The 19,262-nt window shown below is 54.5% G+C and overlaps 1 protein-coding gene across 8 annotated transcripts; it reads right to left on the bottom strand.

The window, feature by feature from the left end:
* Positions 1–3,934: 3,934 nt before the first annotated feature.
* PATL2 (PAT1 homolog 2) lies at positions 3,935–19,129 on the bottom strand. Of its 8 annotated transcripts, none has more exons than XM_090029274.1 (19): positions 19,005–19,129; positions 18,101–18,203; positions 17,162–17,607; positions 16,292–16,360; positions 15,825–15,884; positions 14,802–14,969; positions 14,384–14,470; positions 13,268–13,422; positions 12,847–12,927; positions 12,072–12,213; positions 11,427–11,547; positions 11,242–11,339; positions 10,535–10,579; positions 7,995–8,143; positions 7,575–7,734; positions 6,811–6,951; positions 6,443–6,540; positions 6,204–6,353; positions 3,935–4,365 (listed from the first exon to the last, which is right to left on the bottom strand). In XM_090029274.1, exons 1-19 carry the CDS (start codon positions 19,026–19,028, stop codon positions 4,326–4,328), a joined length of 2,337 nt encoding a protein of 778 aa, XP_089885400.1. In that variant the 5' UTR covers positions 19,029–19,129; the 3' UTR covers positions 3,935–4,325. The 8 variants fall into 8 exon arrangements, with proteins under 8 accessions (XP_089885400.1, XP_089885401.1, XP_089885405.1 ...); XM_090029275.1 differs by having other exon boundaries at positions 18,127–18,203; positions 19,005–19,059; XM_090029279.1 differs by lacking the exon at positions 14,802–14,969.
* Between the last annotated feature and the right edge of the window lie 133 nt (positions 19,130–19,262).

The following is a 19,262-nucleotide window of genomic DNA, read 5'->3' on the forward strand; positions in this document are numbered from 1 at the left end:
GGCGGCGCCGCTGCAGACAAAGCCAGAGCGAGGCCGCGGTGGGCGGGACCACGCCCTAGCAAGCGCCGATGGGGGCGGGGTCGCTCTGGATGGGGACAGGGAAGCCCAGCCCCTCTTCCGTCTGATTGGCTGGCTCTGCTTCCGCGACAGAGGCTGCCAATGACAGCTGCAGCCCTGGGCGGGCCCCGCCCCCTCCAGCCCTCTGCGCATCTTTATAGGTAAGGCGGCGGGCTGGTCCCTCCGATTTGGAGCGGGCTGGGCCGGGGCGGGCGTAAGTATCACCAGCACGTTTTTGTCATATAAGCAATTATAATAAATCTGTTAATACGTCCCGCCAACAGGCTGCCTGGTGCCCCGGTACCCTACCACAGGTCGGGAGCCGCTGGTCTAGATCAGTGGTCTCCCAAGGGGTGCGCAAGCCGATCCATTGGGGCGCGGGAAGAAAATATTAGAGCTTATATTTCTATAAATATACATATATTGGGGGTGCGTGCTCAAAGATTTTTTACTGATAGGGGTGTGTGATCAAAAAAGTTTGGAGACCACTGGCCTAGGCAATTGCTGTAGGACGGGTGGGGTGGGCTTTACCCCCTCCTGTGCGTGGGGAGGGCGCATGTGCCTGGCAGCGTGCAAATAAATATATTTTTTCATAACCAAAGTTGGTCTAGTGCCAATCATCCCTGCCTTGAGAGCTCCGCTCCATGCACTGCATTGGGCTTTGGCAGCCCTGGTTGAACGTGGCTTAGCAGGGCCCAGGCGTGCGGGCCCGCCTGCAGTGCCAGTGAGTGAGGTACCCCCCCCGGGCACCAGCGCTGCTCCCCCTCAGCCTCAACAGACTCCTCTTGGTGGGAAGCAAAACCTACCGGCTGGGAGCCCATGGGCTGTGGGTTGGGGACTGGTGAATTAGCACAGTGCTTCTCAACCCGTGGGCCACGATGCCACAGGGGGTCACAAGAATTTATGAAGGGGTTGGGAACAAACTTTAAAAAAGGATTCTCCTTTAAAGGAAAAAAGCTTGGGAAACCACAGCTTTTTCCTTGCAGGCTGGCAGAGCTCCAGCCTGCGAGGGGCTGCCTGCTGCCCCACACACAGGGGGCTAGGGCTACTCATGACTGTTTACAAATGGGTCCTGGTGCAAAAAAGGTTGAGAACAACTGAATTAGTGGATGCTAATCTTGCCACTGACAGAGACTTTCACAGAGAGCTAATGGAGTAAGTAGTACCTCAGCAGGAGGCAACAGCAGGTGCAGCCAGACATGACTGTGGAACAGGGCAGTGTCTAGGGCATTGCTTTTCTTTCTACTAGTCCTCCATAGTCCCCTCTCAGCATCTGGCACCTAGAGGATCTGAGCTCTGTATAAGCCGGTGCCAGCTCACAGCAGGATGCAAGATGAGCCTGCTACGCCTGGGCAGATGCAGAAGACCACCTTTCTGACAGAACATTAGGACAACCTGAGGCTTTCAAAACATTGATTGGACCAAAACATCAAACCCTGCTCTCATCACTTTTGACTGCAAAAGGGCAGATACATCAGAGATGCCAGGAAGCCAATGGGAGATGTGTGTAGGTGGAAAGTGTTGAGATGCTAGTTATGTGGGTGGCAGTGTAACACCCTAAGACAGAAGAACGTAGACAAGTCAGGATGGAGGCACCCTTAGGAGGCCATTTCTAGGCAGCCTCCTGGTTCAAACCAATGTAGATAATGTGGGTTTGTCTGACCTGCTCTTGGCTGCTTCCACAGCCCCTACAGATCCCCTGTTCCAGTGCTGCAGCCTTGAACTCCCACTTGGAGTGAGAAAGTTCTTGCCCTCCAGTAACAGACCCTGCAGGGAGAAGAAGCCTGGAGCCCAATGCAGTTGTCCCGTGTCTGTGTCCTGTTGAAGGCCCCGGAACGCACCAGGCCTTCGCTTTTGAAAAGGATTTGTCCTCTGCCAACTCCACTGCTCCCCCTAGTGCCGTGTTCTGGGGGTGCCTGTCCTGTGCAGAACATCCTGTGATCTCTGCTGTACCTGAACATCTGTTCTCCTTGTTGGTCTCCTCCCCCTCTGCTTTGCCTAACAAGCTCTCTGCCCATTGCCACCCAGAGAACTACTTCTTCCTTGTGGGGGCTGACGCAGGGCTCAGGTATGATAAAGGCCTCTGTGATACTGAGCCCTGGCAACAAGGCAGGCCAGTGTCTGCTCCCACCAACCAAATAAGGGGCTGCAATCTTGTAAATATTTTTATGATGTATACACACACTTCTCTACTAACTCCAGTTTAAGATGAAGGGTGCTTTTAGAAGAACTATTTCACTTTGAGAGGCATATCTTATATTTAAGGGAGTGTAGCACTTGAGTCTCTTCAGCCTGGAGCACAGGCCAGCCCAGCCTGGGTCAGGGGGATGCTGTACTAGGAACCTCATCCTTGCTGTAACTGATTTGTAGAACTGGAACCAAGGAGGCCATAGGCCACCTCCTCCCCACGTCCCACAGGGCAGGGCTGCCAGCACAACCCACCTGTACCAGCATCACCTTGTACCCAACCTGTCTGTGTCCAGCTGCACCAGATGGCAAGGACTAACCTGCTGTGGCTGGGGAAGCCTTTGACTATGTAGGAGATGAGGTTTCACAACCCAAATTCCTTCTTGCTCAGGCACTGCCCCTTCCCAGAGGCAAGTACAGCAGCAGCAGAAGGGACTTCCTGTGTTCTTTGCCCAGTGGTTCTCAGCAGATTTTGACCACAAGTGCTGCTGCAGGGTCACTCTGCCCTGGCCTCTTCCACCAGCAAGTACATGAGCAAAGACTATGGCATGAGGTACTTGTGGGTGACTATATTTAAATTTTGGGGAGCACTGCATTTGCAGCTGAATAAAAGGCTATAACCTGTGGCCTAGCAAAAACTGCTAACCACAAGGCAGGATAATATATTAAAAGTAACCTTGCAAGCAGTTTCCTAGCAGTGGGATAGTGTGCAGAATGCATGAGTTATTGTGTAAAAGGAGAACAAGATGCAGCCCACCAGCTGTCATCAGGAGAAAGCAGAAGCAAGACCTTGGAGATGAAGGAGGAGTCAGTAAGAAACCAGACAGAACCAGCAAGTGACCAGAGGAAGCGGAGCATGCGGTCTTAGCAGAGGCATGTAAATGAATTAAATGCATAGACAATTCCATGCTAAGGAAGTAAACAGCAAACAGGCAGAGCTTGAAACAAGAGGAAATCTGGGTGGAAAAAAGAGGGGCAAAGGAGGTTAAAGTCTACTTGGACAAAATAGCACAGGATGAGAATGAGAGAGGTGGAATGGCTGGGAGAGAGGGAGAGCAAATAGCTATCCTTTAGAAACTCAAACGGAGGGAGAGCACAACATGAGGTAGCAGCTGTCTTGAGCATAATGCCACATGCTGTGCTCCACAATCTCTACTTGATTAAGAATACTAGGAAGAAAGTTTTCCACAGGGTGATCCAGCCCCAGTCTAGAGTCAGGCTGAAATAGGAACTTTGAGATGTGGGTTTGCTGTAAAACTTCATCAGTTGGCATTGTTAGCCTTCAGAGTGCCTAGTAAAAGACTAGCCCTGGTAGCTGACTAAGACCAGAATAGAGGAAGTAGCCCTCTTGGGAAAGGCTCGCATTATATGCTCATTGCTCACAGTTCTGAGAAAGGAGTGAGATTCAGGGCTTTGTCAATGGCAAAGCTCCCAGTTTGGACAGCATCTCTATTCCCACCCCCCCATCACACAAGTATGCTAGACTGCCTTGCAGACATGCAGACACAAGCCAGGGCCATGGGGTTTCTCTTCCCACTTCTACAGAGTGTGGTTCTGTACCTGGCAGGATGGTGTGTGCTGGTGCTAGGAGCATGGTGGAAACACAAGGGCTGCTCCTCCATGTCAAAAAACAGTTTTAAGCTTTAGGCACAGAAGCCTCTTTGTGCTTTATACAGAGCCTGGAGGTTCTCATAAGCCACGTTTATTGTGGTGAGTGCTGTACATGAACTCAAAAATCACCCTCCCAGCCAGGTGCTCCCAGTGTCCAACTGTACAGACCTATTCTACACCAGCTGGACCACAGTGCCCATTCCTGCTGGATGAGGCCTAAATAAGTTACCCATGTGTCTGTGCTGTGCGCTCCCAGGCACTGGCTGTGGACAGGGCCACAACCAGGCCCTTGTGTAATGCTCTTAGCAGTGCCCAGGCAAAAAAACACAAAGGCCCCTTACGCCAGAGTACTGTCCAATTTCAAAACTCAAAGTCATTACATCATGTTCCCTGCCCATGCACCTTGGGAGGGATAAGTACCACTGCCTGGCAGGCTGGTTTAATCTGTTCTTCTCCAAGGCTAGGCCACCTCAGCATAGCATAGCAGTCTCCGAAGGCAGTGAGGCACACCTGCAGGAAGAGATCCAGGGTTCAGGGTAGGAGAAGACACAAAATTAGAGCACAATAATTCCCCTTTTAGGCAGGCACATGTCAAGGACTACCCCACATCATCACCAACTTATGTCATGTAGACTCCTAGGACACAAGCCACCTGCCACAGGCATGGGTGGACCAGATCCAGCATTGCAGGGGTGATGTCCCACACAGCCAAAGGGAGTATGGTCACATGTGCAGTCAAGAGAGACCTCATTGCATGTGTGCCACATGACTCGAGGGGTGCGACTACAGCCCCTTGCTGTGAATACTATGAGTTCATTGGCACAGGGTCTGCTTGGAGAAATCCCTGCTTTCAGCTCTTCAGTTTGCTGCTGTTTACTCTCTTTCCCTCCCCCACACCAGCCTCAGCCCCAGGACTGCAGGCAGACATCACAGCATACGCAGAGCTCCCAGGAGGGTTTCTGCTGACAAGCTGGTGACCTTCAAGAGCTTGTTGGGCATGCAGTGTACAGCCAGGGGGGAGTGCCACCACACCACCATGCCTCCTCTGGATCCTCCCCTAGCCACAAGGAAACCATCTCCCTTCTGCTTGAAGCACTGCCATAACGTGGACCACCCATTTGGATGGTGGAGCCAAGTCATGCCCCTCTCCAGGGAACCTCCCTTGCTTTGCCCCAGAAGGGGATGCTGGAGGAAGTGACTGGCTCATCTCCCTGCTAGTGACTTTTACTTCTCAACCAGGCAGCAAGGAGCTCACCTCCCTGAGGAGGGCTGGGGATCTGCCTGCCCTAGGACAGCAAACAAAGCACTTCAAGTGGACAGATTAAAAAAGAGCTGCCTTGGACTATGCTGACCCAGTATGTCCTAGGGTGGAAGCAGCCAAACTCCCACATTAGTCTGGTCTGCTCTTCACCATTCCTGCTACCTTTGAAGCCAGCAGGCTCAGGGATATTGGGCAGCTTCTGGATCTCCATGGGCAAAGTCCAGCCAGATCCATCATGCCAGGTCTTCCTCCCTGCCCATCTGTACCCATCATGCATTGCAACACAACCCTCTTTCCAGCCTGAGGACTCTCTCTGGGTCATGTCCCTGGAGGGATGCCACACCTTTTTCTCTATGACTGACAAGACTGCGCCACATCCCTTTCAAATGGCACCACTGGTTCTGCCAAGTAGCAGGACCAGCAATTTGGGGTAAGGGGCAACTTGCAGCAGTGTGGGTCATGCTTCCGATACCAGAAAGGGCATATGCCCGGGAATCTCCAGGTCTGCACAGACTGAGCAACAGAGAGGTCTGAATGGAGAGTCAAGGGCAGCAAGGTTATACAAGGCAGATCTCAAAAGCTTTGAGCACAAAGAAGCAGAGAGAACACAGCCCAACATCAACACCCTCAGCTCTGCCTGGGCAGACTGGAGCCAGCTTCCCAGACAGCACTGGAAGGGCAGCCCCATCTTAACTAGCAGAAAGTCAGGGAGGCAGAAAGTCTGACGGCAGACAGTCCCATCTCAGTTCCCCATCTATGTGGGCACAAGGTCCTCCCCTCTATCCCAGAGACTCTCAGAGCTCTGCCAACTCCCTCCACACTGCTCAGACCTCAACTCTTGGTTTGGGCAGGCCAGCAGTGACTTCTTGCCCTCCAAGGAGCCCACCCCTGCAGCACTATGCTACTCTGAGATCCTTAAGGCTTTTGCCCATACCCCTGGCATTGCCTAGATGCTTTCTATCCTAGTAGAGTAATGGCAGGGCCCATATGGAGGAACTAGCACATTCTGGGAAAGGCAACAACCACTGTCAGCTTACTAGTGCCCAGGCCCTGGTGCCCTTTGCCAGGCAATGCAGACATTACTCACTCCATCTTGACCTCCAGCCGGTGGATGGTCTGCTTATCTAGGTAGCGGCAGAACAAGGAGAGGAGGTTGCTGGGGAGGACAAGAGGCTCCACCAGAGAGGTCTTGGGCACTTGGGACAGCTCTCTGGCAACCAGGAATACAGTGTCAGTCCTGAGAAGGGGACCAAACCCAGCAGTGAGTACCTGGCTGGCACAGCATGCACTGCAGAGACCCTCCACCCCATCCTTGTGGTACCTCACCATTTCTCAAAGTCCCCGCTATGCGGCTCCAGGGGCACATCTGAGGAGAGCAGTTTCTCACCATGGCTCAGCAGTGAGTACAGAAGCGAGATCCCAAACTGCAGGAAAGTGCATATTGGCAGCTCAGAGGAGGAAACACTGCCTCAGCCCCTCACAGCTTTATGATACCTGGTCTGGGACCAAGACAATAGGATTTCACCATGCCAGAAGGGCCAAATCCCTGGAAGCATCCTGGAGTCCCACTCTCCATGCCAACTTCCTGGGACATATACTTCTTCTCCCCCCACCCCACTAGAACTGCATACCCCTCTCCCCTCAATATCTTTGCAGAGGGCCCTGCTGAACTTCATTACCCTAACCCAACACACCTGGTTCTTCAGGGCCATGGTGAGTGGCAACTCTAGAGAGTCAGGTAGCGGTCTGGTCAGCTCCTGCAGGACCTCAATGAGTTCACTGAAGGTCATTTTGCCCACCATTTCACTGAGGGGGCCGTAGAGAACTGGAAGCGACTAAAAGGGCAGAGAGGGGCCAGTAGGGTGTCAAGATCAAACACCTGCTGGAATGAGCTGTATTCCTGCACTCCTGGAACGTCCCCACCCTGCCCCTGCTTCCACAGGGCATCTGCCTGCGCGAGAAAGGCCAGGAACCTAAGCCAGCCAGCAAGTAGCACTGGGAAGTTTTGCAGAGCTGGAAGAACATCTCCCCTTGCTATTACAGGGTTTGTGGGATCATTCAGGGTTGTGCACCTACAAACTCTCTTAAGGGTGTTAAAGTAGAATTGCTCTTCAGAGACTAGGTCACAGCCTGGTGCAGCTCCCTGACAGGACTTCCCCTCTCTGGCTAGAACGGTTTTCTTTCAGTGGCACTGCCCTGCATCTCCCTCACACCACTGTCTCCCAGTCAATGGGACCAGTCCCCTAAGCCAGATACCGGCCCCCTCCTACTTCCTTCTCCTGAGCTCCCTGCCATTGGTCAAGTGCTTCCAGAAGGGCCCTTCTAGGGACTTATGAGTGTGTGCTGAGTGAACACAGAGGCCAAGCCCTTTGCTAAGCCCAGAGCAGGGGGTGGCTTGAGGAGTGGATACTGGTGCCCTGACTGTACCCAGCTCCTCCTTGCCCCTGCATGCCATTACCTCATCCAGTACATCCTTCCTCATGAGGAATGGCAGATGGCGGGTGATGGCAACCAGGATCCCTTCAGCCTGCTCCCGTGTCAGGTGGGGCAGCAGCCGTGCAGTCAGCTTCTTGCCCTTCCGCACACACAGCACTTGCAGGAACTCATCCTCTGCCTCCCTGGAGGACAGGGGGTGGAGTTGGTGCAGACTCCATGGGAGCCACGACTCATCCCAGCCTGCAAAGGGACCTGGGGTCGCCAGCAAGGGAGACTGAGTGGGTTCTCTCAAACCCACCATCTCCAAGACCTTTCTCCCACCAACTCTGTGGTGGTGGCTGGAGCTTCACCAAGGGATTTGCTACCTGCCCTCAAGCCATCCCTCCCTAGGGGCCAGCAGCATGCTGCGAGGTTGCACACTCATGCGCACCATCGGACTCACTCCTCACTGCCGCACGCCCCTGTCTTCAGGGTGTGGAAGATGCGGCCCACTTCATGGCTCTTCTTCTCCTGGAAGCGCGGGTGCTGTTCCTCTGGTGCCAGGGTCATTTTCCGCTGTGTTTCCTCCATATCCAACAGCTGCAGAAACATCTGGAGAAATGTGACAAGTTAAGTTGGGGGGGAGCCTTCATCAGCTCTACACATCCCTCTCTTCCCAGATAGGGAACCTTCAACTTCATCCTGCAGTATTCAACCCAGTGACTATGGGGCAGGTTTCTTTCACTGGGCAAGACACTCCAGCCAGGCAAGCAACTCCTGTCCACTAAGACACCATCTCAGTCTGGGTGGAGACCAGGGGTCCTCAAACCTAGGTCTTATTTTATGCTCTCTACTGAGATCCAGCAGCTCCATTAGCTGAAGGAGAGACCATGGATCTTAAGTTTGTTTTCCCAGAGAGTGTGCACATGTGTGTGTTGTCCGGGGGGGGGGGGGAAGGGGTGCAGCAGTAGAAAGACTCCAGCTGTTGTTAAGCCCTGTACTTTCCCAAATATAGGAGGCTTAAGTACAAGTGTGTGGCACTGGGTAGTGGGGAAACGCATTTGTACTCTGTTGGGTTTGGGTTTTTTTTAAGCAAGGAAGGATCAGACTAGGTCAGTACTTGGTAAGCAAGACAAAGCACTACACCCAGCACCCTGATTTTTTGTGCTCTTGTTAGTCCCAGAGGTTTCCAGGCCTTGTGATAATACAGATTGCCTTGACACTTTAGCCAAGCCACAGGCTAGGAGCTCCAGGTAGATCAACTCCACAGGGGACTGGTGGCATGGCCAAGGATTAACTCATCTACAGCAGGACACACAAACCATCTGACTTTCAGAATAGCCCTAGGCAAGCAACTGAGAAAGAAGAATCTGCCAGCAGACAGGCCCCTATGAAGGTGCAACAGCCCATTGCAAGGAGGCACTGTGTAGAAAAGGAGGCAGAAGAGCCAAGAAGCCCTCTTTGCTAAATAGGGAAATCCAGGAAAGCCTAAAAGGCAAAAAAGGGGTACATAGGTTGTAGAAGCAGGGGTCGCTACCAAGGAGTATACCTCCTTGGCTTGCACTTGCAAGGAATCAGTCAGGAAGGCAAAGCAGCATTAGAACTTAAGATGGAGACAAAAATTAAAGGGCAACAAGAAGTCCTTATTCAGGTATGTAAGGAACAAAAAAGGCAGTGCAGGGCAGCATAGGACCCCTACAGGACAGACTAGGACAGTTGATGACATAGGAAGGACAAAGCAGAGCTCTTCAGTGAGTTTTTTGCCTCTATTCTTGAACACAAATCTAGACAAATCTCCCAAATGCATTAAATAGAAGCAGGAGGAACACCAGCCCACCTACTGCCGACCTAGTAAAGCTTGAAGGGGCTGGGTGTGTTAAAAAAACAAAACAAAACAAAACAAAACCAATGGGACTGGATGAGCTCCATCCAAGAGTGCTGAAAGAATTAGCCAGTGTCATAGCAGAGCTGAAAGAATTAGCCACCTATAGGCTCAGGAATGACCTCAGCAGCACAGCAGCGGAAAGAGATCTCAGAGTTGTTGCTAACTCCAAGATGAATACAAGTTGTCAATGCGATGAAGTAAATCAGCAGAGCTAACTGCACTTTGCCGTGCATTAGTAGGTGCACCACAAACAGGTCCAAGGAGGCGGTGCTTTTCCCTCTATACAGCACTGGTTAGGCTGCAGCTGAAGTACTGCATTCTGGGTGCCGCAATTCAAGACAGACATGGATAACCTTGAGTGGGTCCAGAGGAGGGCCACTCATATGGTTAGAGGCCTGCAGGGAAGGCCCTGTGGAGGAAAGGCTGAGGGACCTGGATCTTTTCAGCCTCTGCAAGAAAAGGCTGAGGGGGGCATCTTGTGGCAGTATACCAGTTCACCAGAGGGGGAGGCAGCGGCAGCAGGTAATAGGATATGCTGTTTACCAGGGCACCCCCTCTGGAATAACCAGGCACAGTGGCTACAAGCTGATAGAGAGCAGTTTTAGATTGGACATCAGAAAGAACTTTTCCACCATTAGGATTGCCAGTTTGGAACAGGCTTCCAAGGGAGGTGGTGCTCTCCCCTACCTTGGGGTGGGGGGCGGGGAATGTCTTCAAGAGACTGGACAAGCACCTGGCTGGGGTCACATGACTTTACTTTTTCCTCCCACACGCAGGGGGTTGGACTCAATCTATTGAGGTCCCTTCTGACCCTAGTATCTATGAATCCCAGAGCACCTTCCAAAGCTAGTTGAAGGTGCTGTCAGACTTGTCCCCAGCTCACTTGGACCCACGGATCTCAGCCTTCCCTCCCCCGACAGCATCTCAGCACCAAGCAACTACACTCACCAAGTCCAGACTTAGCAGGGCTGGAGGCCTTAGAAGAAGAGGAGCCAAAAGCAAGTTTCTAATGGGACCCACCTTTCAGCTGGATGGCTTCCAGCTCCCCACACAGCATCTCAGTGGGAGGAGGGATGTATTACTGAGAAGCCACAATAGGGACCAACAAGTCCCCTCACCTTCTCGATCCTGTCCAGTGCTCGAAGCCGCTGGTTCCCTACAGCCTTTGGATCCAGGAGGGAAGAAAGGAAAATAGTTACCACCTGCATGAGGTGCAGCTGCCCAGGCATTGGAGGCTCTGCCTGGACTGCTACTAGAAAAGCAGATAGCAGATGGTGTCAGGATAGAGAGCCCCCAGCTCATCCCTCAACTCCAGCTTGCCTGGGCAGGGTGGAGTCAGTGGAGCTTCCACCTAAGCAAGCTTTCCCTTGGAGAAAGGCCTCATTACCCAGCTCCTTAGTCTAGCCCAGCCCCAATGCTGTGCTTAGCCACAGCACTGTGCACACCAGTGCCTTGGTAGCCACAGCAGCTTCTGGAGGGTTGAGCAGGAGGTCCCAGTCTCTCCAGTTAAGCCAGTAAGGGACAACCTTTTTTTTTTTTTTGCGCAGGTGTTCCACAAAATTAACTTCATACCCTCCCTGAACGCCACCCTTATCCTTTTCCCTTACCTGCTCTGCTTTGTGCTCCCTGCCCTCTGGGCTGCCTATTCCCTCCCCAGTCTGCCACATGACAGAGGCTGCCTGTGCCACTTGTAGCACCTGTGCTGCAGGTTGGCAACTCCTGCTTTAAATTAGCTAGAAGCTAAGGCCTTACTAAGACTCAGGGTGAACTCAGGCACTGCTCGTCTGTTATATGCCCAGGGCTCTGTGGGCAGTCCCCTACATACCTCTTCCAGTAGGACATGGTGCACAGCATCAATGGCCCTGCGGGGGCTGTAGCACGTGGACATGGCAACCTGGCCCAGTGATCCTGCTATGCGCACCACTGGAAGAGACAGAGATGTAGTGTGCCTGGTCCCCCCTGTAGCCCCACAGCTTGCTCATGTCACATCTCATCGCTCAAGCCCCTTACCAGAGTCATGGGTCTCCATCTTCTGGATATAAGGTGTGACTAGCTTGGGAGGCTCTTGCTTGCTCCGGCCCCCAAAGAGCTCCTCCTCTGCCTGCTTTCGCTCCAACCGGTGGTAATATGCCTGCAAGCACAGGATGGCAGAGCAGCAGTGAGAGAGGGCAGAGTGGGAGCGGCCCCATGGCAAATGACAGGAGCTCTGCCCTCCTGCTGGGGAGGAAGAGGGCAGAATTACTGGTCTGGCCACACAAGCCCATATGGCTCCTAGGGCTAGTGTATATGGTCTAGCTCTCAGCTGGGATCTTACCCCTCTGCCACGTGTCCTCCTAAGTACACCTGCTCTAGGCCTGGTCAGGATAGAATAGGTGCACTGAGATGCCAGCCCTGCTCTCAGCCCCAATACCTGGGCTGAGTGTTGGATATGAAGGCCCGGGGGACAGAGCCAGACTGGCTGAGGTGGGCAGCCACTTGATGGCTTCAGTCTCCTCCTGCTGGGAGGATCTCCCCTTTAAGCACAGGGGCAGATGGGAGAAACACTCAGCTGAGCCAGAAGAGGTATGGGTGAAAACTCAAGCCTCACCCAGCTGGGGAGGGGCATCCAGCTGTCTCCCTTTTGAAGGGGAGAAGGCATTAGATCCTTCTGCTCACCTGGTAATAGTAGTCATCCAAGTGGGGATTCTCACTCTGCAGCTGCATCATCTGCACCTTGATGACCCAGTCCTTCTCTTTAAGAGTCATGAGCCCAGCATAGGGGTCTGCCTTTGAGGACCAGGGCTTCTTGGGGGAGATGCTTCAGGCAAGAAACCATACCCCAGTGTTATTCCTGCAGATACAAACCCACAGCACCCAGCCCCTCTCTTGCTATGCCATGTCCATGGACCAGCCAGGTGGGCTACCTGGGGAAAATGGCCAAGGGGAACTGAGAGGCAGAGGAGGCATAGGGAGAGGGAACAGCACTGAGCAAATAAGTGGGAGGGAGATCCTTCCACAGGACCCAGAAGTTTGAGTAATCATGTGGGTTGCTCCTTCCCTCCAGCCATTGTCTACTTTGGGATAGGACAGCCCCATTTCTCTGCATTACGCCTGCACCCACCTTCCCCAGTCCTAGATCCTCCCTTCTCAGGCTGAGCCAGAGAAGGCAGGTGCAGGATTCAGGACAAGATCCTCCATACCAGAGCTGACCCCACCATCAGGGTGTGTCCCACCCAGTTAACTGGTTTCCCCTGAAACCCTGGGTCTTCACCCCTCTCCACTTGCTTGATCTCATTTGCATGGGAAAAGGCAGGCCAGACCTCTCCTCCTGCCCAGCTGCCCTTCACCCTTCCCACCCAGACCTTTCCAGCCATGTGAGGATGTGGCAGAGGGAGGCACCCATAGAAGGCTCTGCAGGGAGTGAGAGCCCCAAGTCTACCAACAACTTTACCTCTGCACCTGCCCTCGCTGCTGCCGTTGGTTCAGGATCCGTTGATGCTGGGGGTGCAGCTGAGTCATGTGGCTGGGCACACTGCAAAAGGAATCCAGGGGAGGGTGGGATCCAGTGACAAGGAGGGCCTGGCAGTGATTGGCCACCAGGCAAAAAGCACAGCTGGCTACTGACTTTCACAGAAAGGCAGCTCCACCAGCAGGCTAAACTAACATCTGTGGGGTTCACCAGCCACACAATGCCTCCCTTAGCCCTCCATCCATCAGGGACCTAGGGGTTCAGCTTTCATTTCAGAATAGTCTCTCTCCAGCTGTCTTCACCTGCCACAGTTGAGGGGAGGGAGACTGCTTCCCCCCCAGCCCTCCCTTCCAACACACTGAGGAACTGCAAGACTTGGATGTTGCACCTGCCAACTCCATACCTGAACTTCCCTTGGAGGCCAGCTGATGGACTAAAGAAGAGCGAGGGGTCAAGAGAAGGTGACATGGGGCCAAAGCGCATACCCAAGGGCTGCGTTGGTGTCCTGATATTGGGTGACATGGGCCTGAAGGGCATTGGAGATGTGTACTCTGAGCTCTGAAAGGGGAGGAAAGAAGCATTAAGGACCTAGAGCAAGAACACTTCTTGAATGCCTCTCTTCTCCCAAAGGAGTCCACTGCCCTCCAGAATAGTCACATTTGAGCCACTGTGCTCCTGCACCCACTGCCTCTTGATTAGTTGGCAGAACCACCCATCTCACTGAGGAGACTGCAGAGAGTAGGATGGGATCAATGGGGCAGAAAGGAACCTGCACAGGCAGCCAGAGACCACTTCTGGGACTTTGGCATTTTGCAGCAGATCCAGCCAGGATGGTGACTGGAGAAAGAACCTGACACAGTCCTCGTGCACATGGAGTCAGCAAGTGACCTATTCACAGGTCTCAGGAGCTGGCCCAGCCCCTGCCCACCCGTCCCCCAGCCTAGGTCAGGAATCACCAAAGCTGGCCTCTGCATCATCCAGGATGATGATGCATCTGAGGGGCTTGGGATGCCATGGGAAGGAGGACAGCCATGTTGTTTGGGAACAGGAAGCCCAAAATAATGGCCAGGCAAGGGCTCTGTGTACATGCCCCAGAAGCCAACAAGGAATGGCTTTTGGGATTAAGAGGTGTTTGGCCTGGACCATGGGAGTTACTATGCAACCCACCTATGGAACTCCTTCCTGCAGGAGAACAGTCCAGTAATAACCACCAACTGATCCCCTCAACAAGACCTCTTCAGGAAAACTCCCGCAGATGTTACAAGCACTGCTCCTGCCACTCAGTGCAGAAAGCCTTCCCAATTAAGAGGATACTCAGGAGATGCTCTTCCCCGGTACAGAGCAGGACTTGCAGCCAGGCTGGTCAGGTTCAGTGCTTTGGCCAAAGCCTCCCATACAACCCCAGCAGGTGATGGGTTGCTTAGCTGCAACCCTGTCTAGTTCTTGTGTACTGGCACCCACAGGAGGCTGTGGCCAAGACAGTAGCAGCAGCAGCCGCCGCCACCACCCAGTGCCTTACCTGACTGGGAGTGAAGAGAGGAGAAGCTCTGCGGGGTGGCGTGAAGGGCCGAGGGGAGTACAGGGAGCGAGGCATCATGGGAGACTGCTGCACAGCAGGAGACAGGGAGTGTTACTGGAAGCAGAGCTGTGGCAAGCTAATAGGTTGGGCCCCAGGTGCCAGGCACCCAAGGCCTGCCCAGCAGTGTGCCTTGCTATATCAGCATTTGTAGGTATAAATGAAACGGAATAGGAGACACAGGGATGTTACAGTAGTCTGGCTGCTGTAAGAGGGCAGCACAGCATGCAGGCTACCTCAGCAAGGTACAGAGAAACTCCAGAGAGAAGAGTCTCAGGGCATAGCTTGCTCTTGGTTTCACATGGGACAGAAGAGGGGCAGGCGGTCACAATAGGACAGACGTCTAACAGGAGTCCCTTACCTGCCGCATGAATCGCTGAGGGAAGGATTTAGGGGACATCATCCTGAAGTTTGGACGCTTGAGTCCTGGGGAGTCTGGGTACCCTCTCTGCACTGGGGAGCCAAGGAAGTCCAGGCTCATGTGAGATGTGGGGGGGACCCTTTCCAGCACATGAAGGATAGCTTTGTCCTATGGGGAGCAGGGGAACACTATGGAAAGAGCCATTGCACTATGTCCTAGGCATGTGGGGGATCTGAGGGAGGGAGAGGTTTTCAATCCCTGGCATCCCCCCTGCTAGGGACTAGGTTCCATCACCACTGATCTGTTTGGGTCAGCAAGCAAACTTGTCTTACAGGCCACCCATAATCCTGGGCGGAAGCATTAGCTAAGAGCAGCTGGGAGCATTGGCTAAGAGCGGCAGACCCTGAACTCCAGCAGCCACCACCAGCATGCCAGGGCACAACTCCAAGCTATGCAGGTGGCTAACCATCTTCTGCTTGGAAAGCAGCTGAAAAGGCCTCCTCCCACACACGCCCAGCCCTTGGGCTGGAGGGGGCACAGGCCAGGGAGAAGAGGACCTGCTCTGACAGAGCTCTTGCTACAGCCACTTCCTCTGGCTGGGGGCTGCGTCCTGTGCCTGAGACAGCCTGCCTCTCCTGATCCCCTAAGGAGCTATGCAGCTGGAGAAGTGTCAGCCCTACAAAGATCCCAAGCCCCATTGGAGCATCAGTCCAGCTGCACAGTAGGCAGTTGCTCTCCCATGAGCCTTTGTGCACTAGCCTGTTCTTGGAGAGCCTCTCAATACCTCACCAATACCTTGAGATCCTATTTTCCCCTCTATGCCAACAGACCTGCATCAAGTTCCCTCCCACTAGAGGAGCAGCTCCTGCAGGACATCCAACGTCAGCCCTACCCAAAACCCAGCAAGCACTTTGGCTTGGACCCTGGGTGCCCCCCTACTGCCCTAGAGGTGCAGAGGGGCCCACAGTGCTCCAACCTGCAGTCCTTCTGGATGCAGGAAAGAAGGCAAAGGGTGGTGCTCACCTCCAGCATGCGATGTGATGGGATGCTGCCAGGGGATGAAGACCACACATCTGCAAGCACCTGGAAGGCAGCAGGAGCTAGTCAGGGGAGGAAGAAAAAAAAGAGAGACTCCCTGGGAAAAAGACTCCCCAGGAAAAGACAGAGGGGCCAAAAGGGAGAATCAGGGGGAGGACATGGCACAGGCAGGAACAGCTTAAATACCAGCCCCTGCCTGCAGGAGGCACTGTGGGGACCTGAGCAGGAGTCAGCTATGCCAGAGAGCTCCCCCCCCCCAGTCCCAAGTTTCCCAGCAGGGGAACTATAGGGACATGTAGGGAAGGAATCAGGTAGGAGGACCCACAACAAAGTGGTGGGAAGCCTATATCTCCCTCCCCACCCCCACAATCTAACCTGCCAGCAGGGAACATTCTCTGGTAGGAGGCAGGAGCAGATACAGCCTGACTGAAGACAGGATGCTTGTTGCTTACCAAATCATCTGCTTTGTACCCTTCCCAGCTGGAACCGATGCTGCTGTCCACAACTGCGGAGTCCAGACTCTGCAGGGCAAAGGCGAGAGCTTGAAAGGGCAGAGGAGACCAGTATTCAGCTCCCAAGGGGCAGGCAGCTGAAGGAGTCACCCCTGGGTGCTAGGAAAGGGGCAAGCCTTCCCTTCTCTCCCTCCTGCTCCAGGGAGAGGGGTCAGGGACTTGCCCTGGGACCTGATAGTAAGAGCAGGGTTGGGGGAAGGACTGGGCTTAGTGCCTGGCACATTAGTGGTGCAAGGGAGAAGGGGCCTGCAGCAGGAAAATGTTGTACCACCTCCCAGCAGACCCCATGCCCCAGCTGGGGTCCTCGGACTTGGATCAGGCACAGCCCAAGGCAATGGGCCAAGTCAGGCTTAGTTTCATGGTCGGTAGGGTTGGAAGGGACCTGAGCAGATCATCGAGTCTGACCCCCTGCCACAGCAGGAAAGAGTACTGGGGTCAAACAACCCCAGCAAGGTGGTCATCTAGCCTCCTCTCAAAGACCCCCAGGGCAAGCACCACTCTCTTGGAAGTTGGTTCCAGATCCTAGCTGCCCTGACAGTGAAGTCACGCCTCCTGATGTCCAGCCTGAATCTACCCTCTGCCAGCTTGTGACCATTATTTCTAGTTCCCCTGAGCACTACCAGGAGTAACAGGGACCCAATGCCTGCTGGTTCCCCCTGACTAGTTTGTAAATGGCCACTAGATCCCCCCTCAGCCTTCTCTTGTGGGGAATGAACAGGTTCAAGTCAAGGTGAGATCCCTTGTCCAGAGGCACCTGGGCCAACCATGCTCCTAGACCCAGCTGGGGCTGGCCCTGGCCCTGGCCCTTACCTCCAGGGTGGGCTTGCCATGGACTGCTCTCATCACTGCCGGGTCTCCCAGGTCATTTTGTTCTTTGGAGTCCCCATCATCATGGTGCTGCTGCTCCCCTTCCTCCTGCTCATCCTCCTCCTCCTCCTCCTCTTCATCTTCTTCCTCCTCTACCTCTACCTCCACCTCCTCATGCTCATCTGCCCCTAGCTCCCCTTCTTCCTCCATGTCACCATAGTCTTCTAGCCGAGTCCCAGGCTCCCCTTCATGCTCTTCCTCTGCCTCATCCATCTCCTCTAGAATAGAAGGCTTCTCTTCTGCCTCAGGCCCAGGCTCCTCCACAGCCTTGCTCTCATCTTCCTCCATCACTGTCCCCTCTTCAATACTCTTGTCCATGGGACTTGGCTCAGGGTCTTTATCTTGAGGGGCTGGGGCTTTGGCCACCTCCTCTTCCATGGAGTCTCGATCTTCAAAAGCAAGCAGGGCTCTAGTCAGGAGAGGGGTCACTGGGGGCTGCCTGGCAGCTCAATGACAGACCCTTTGGTAAGCTCTGCCTTCCCCCCCCCACTGGTACCAACCAAAAGCTAGTGTAGTGGAGACCAGTTTTTTTTGCTAGAAGTGCCACAAATTAGCTCAGCACCTTCCCCAAGTGCCATGTGATCCCTTTCCTCTGCCTCACCTGCTACTCTGCTTTCTGTTCTCTGGCCCATCTGTTGCTCTTTCTGCTTCCTTCCAAGTGTGCAGCATGCTACACAGGCTGTCTATACATTAGCTTAGGGGTGGCCATCAAGCCTCCTACTCTAAACAATATGAAACCTCAGATCTCCACACCATGAGCCCCTCCTCGCCCACCCCTCCCAGCCTACATGCTAATATTGAAGCCTTCCTGGGCCCACTGTCCCCACAGTTATCTTTCCTCAAGACCAGAGCCCCTCCCTCCTTCTACTGCCCCCTCCCTACCTAACCCAAAGGTCATGTCATTGTACAGGTCAATCTCTTCATCCTCCTCAGCCATTTCCTCCAGCAAAGGCGCATCTTCTGCCAGAAGGTAATCTTCTAGGACCTGGGAATGGCCAGAATGAGAGGAGCAATAGCATCTCAGTCCCTTCATGGAGCTAAATGGTAGAGGCAGGAGACAGTACCACTTGCCTGGAGCCAGAGGCATGGGCTTCACACCAAAGGAGCGCCCCAGTAGTGACAAAATACCCTTCCAAACAATTGCAGATAGGGCAATTCCATGCTGGCCAGCTCAGGACCAGCTGTACTGCTCACTTACCTCCAAGATATTAACTGAAAAGTGAAAGGAGATGGTCCTACTTTTTGTAAACTTTCATCCCCCACCCCAGCTCAATCAATCAGAGGCACCTTCCTTTAGTATGCTTTAAACCTTCAGGGCCCAACCTTGCCACGAGCTGCGTGGGCCCAGAGAGCGCCAAGAAGGCCAGCGCACGGGCCGGGCGAAGGGGCCCAGCGAGGACCAAGAGCCCACGGGGCGAGCTCGCGGGGAGCGGGCACCCCGCAGGAGCGGCCGCACTTGAGCCGCGGAGGAGAAGCGGCGGCAGAGGCGCCGGGGGACATCGCAGGCGCCTCCCACCCCCCCCGCACCTCGGGGCGGGAGCGCGAAGCCGGGGAGCAAGAGGCACGTGCAGGTGCCCAACAGGGGCCGGGCTGGGGCGCCCGGAGCTGCCCCCCTCGGGGCAAGGAGACTCCCTCTGCACCACACCGCGCCCACAGCGCCGCGGGGCAAGCCCGGGGGGTGGGGGTGGAGCGGCTGGGGTAGGTGCAGCGCAGGGGAAGCCGCCTCAGCGTCCCCGGGACGGGACGGCCCAGCTGGAGGAGCGGGGCAGTGGTGGAGAACACTTACAACCGAGTCGCTACTCCCCGCCATCCCGCAGCCGCCACTCGCCTCCACGGGGTCGGCCCCGGCCGCTGCCGCCTTTTAAAGGGCAGTGGCACTGGGAGCTAGGCTCCTCCACAGGCGCATGCGCAGCGCCTGATTTTCCGTACAACAACATGGCGGCGCCTAGGCGGCACAAGCCGAGCGCGCCTGCGCACTCCAGCACGCGCCCCCCCCCCCCCCCCCCCCGCCAGCTGCGGGTTGCCCGTCATCGCGTGCAGGCTG

The sequence above is a fragment of the Crocodylus siamensis genome, chromosome 15, assembly GCF_052110815.1.
Source record: "Crocodylus siamensis isolate JL-2025a chromosome 15, ASM5211081v1, whole genome shotgun sequence".
Taxonomy (NCBI): Eukaryota; Metazoa; Chordata; order Crocodylia; family Crocodylidae; genus Crocodylus; species Crocodylus siamensis.

Coding starts and splice junctions, on each gene's coding strand:
- PATL2 (XM_090029274.1), bottom strand. CDS start 19,028: ATGGCGGGGAGTAGCGACTCGGTT. Junction 17,608..18,100: donor TGACATGACCTTTGGGTTAG/GTAGGGAGGGGG, acceptor TTGCTTTTGAAG/ATCGAGACTCCATGGAAGAG. Junction 7,735..7,994: donor GGGGCGTGCGGCAGTGAGGA/GTGAGTCCGATG, acceptor CCTGTCCTCCAG/GGAGGCAGAGGATGAGTTCC.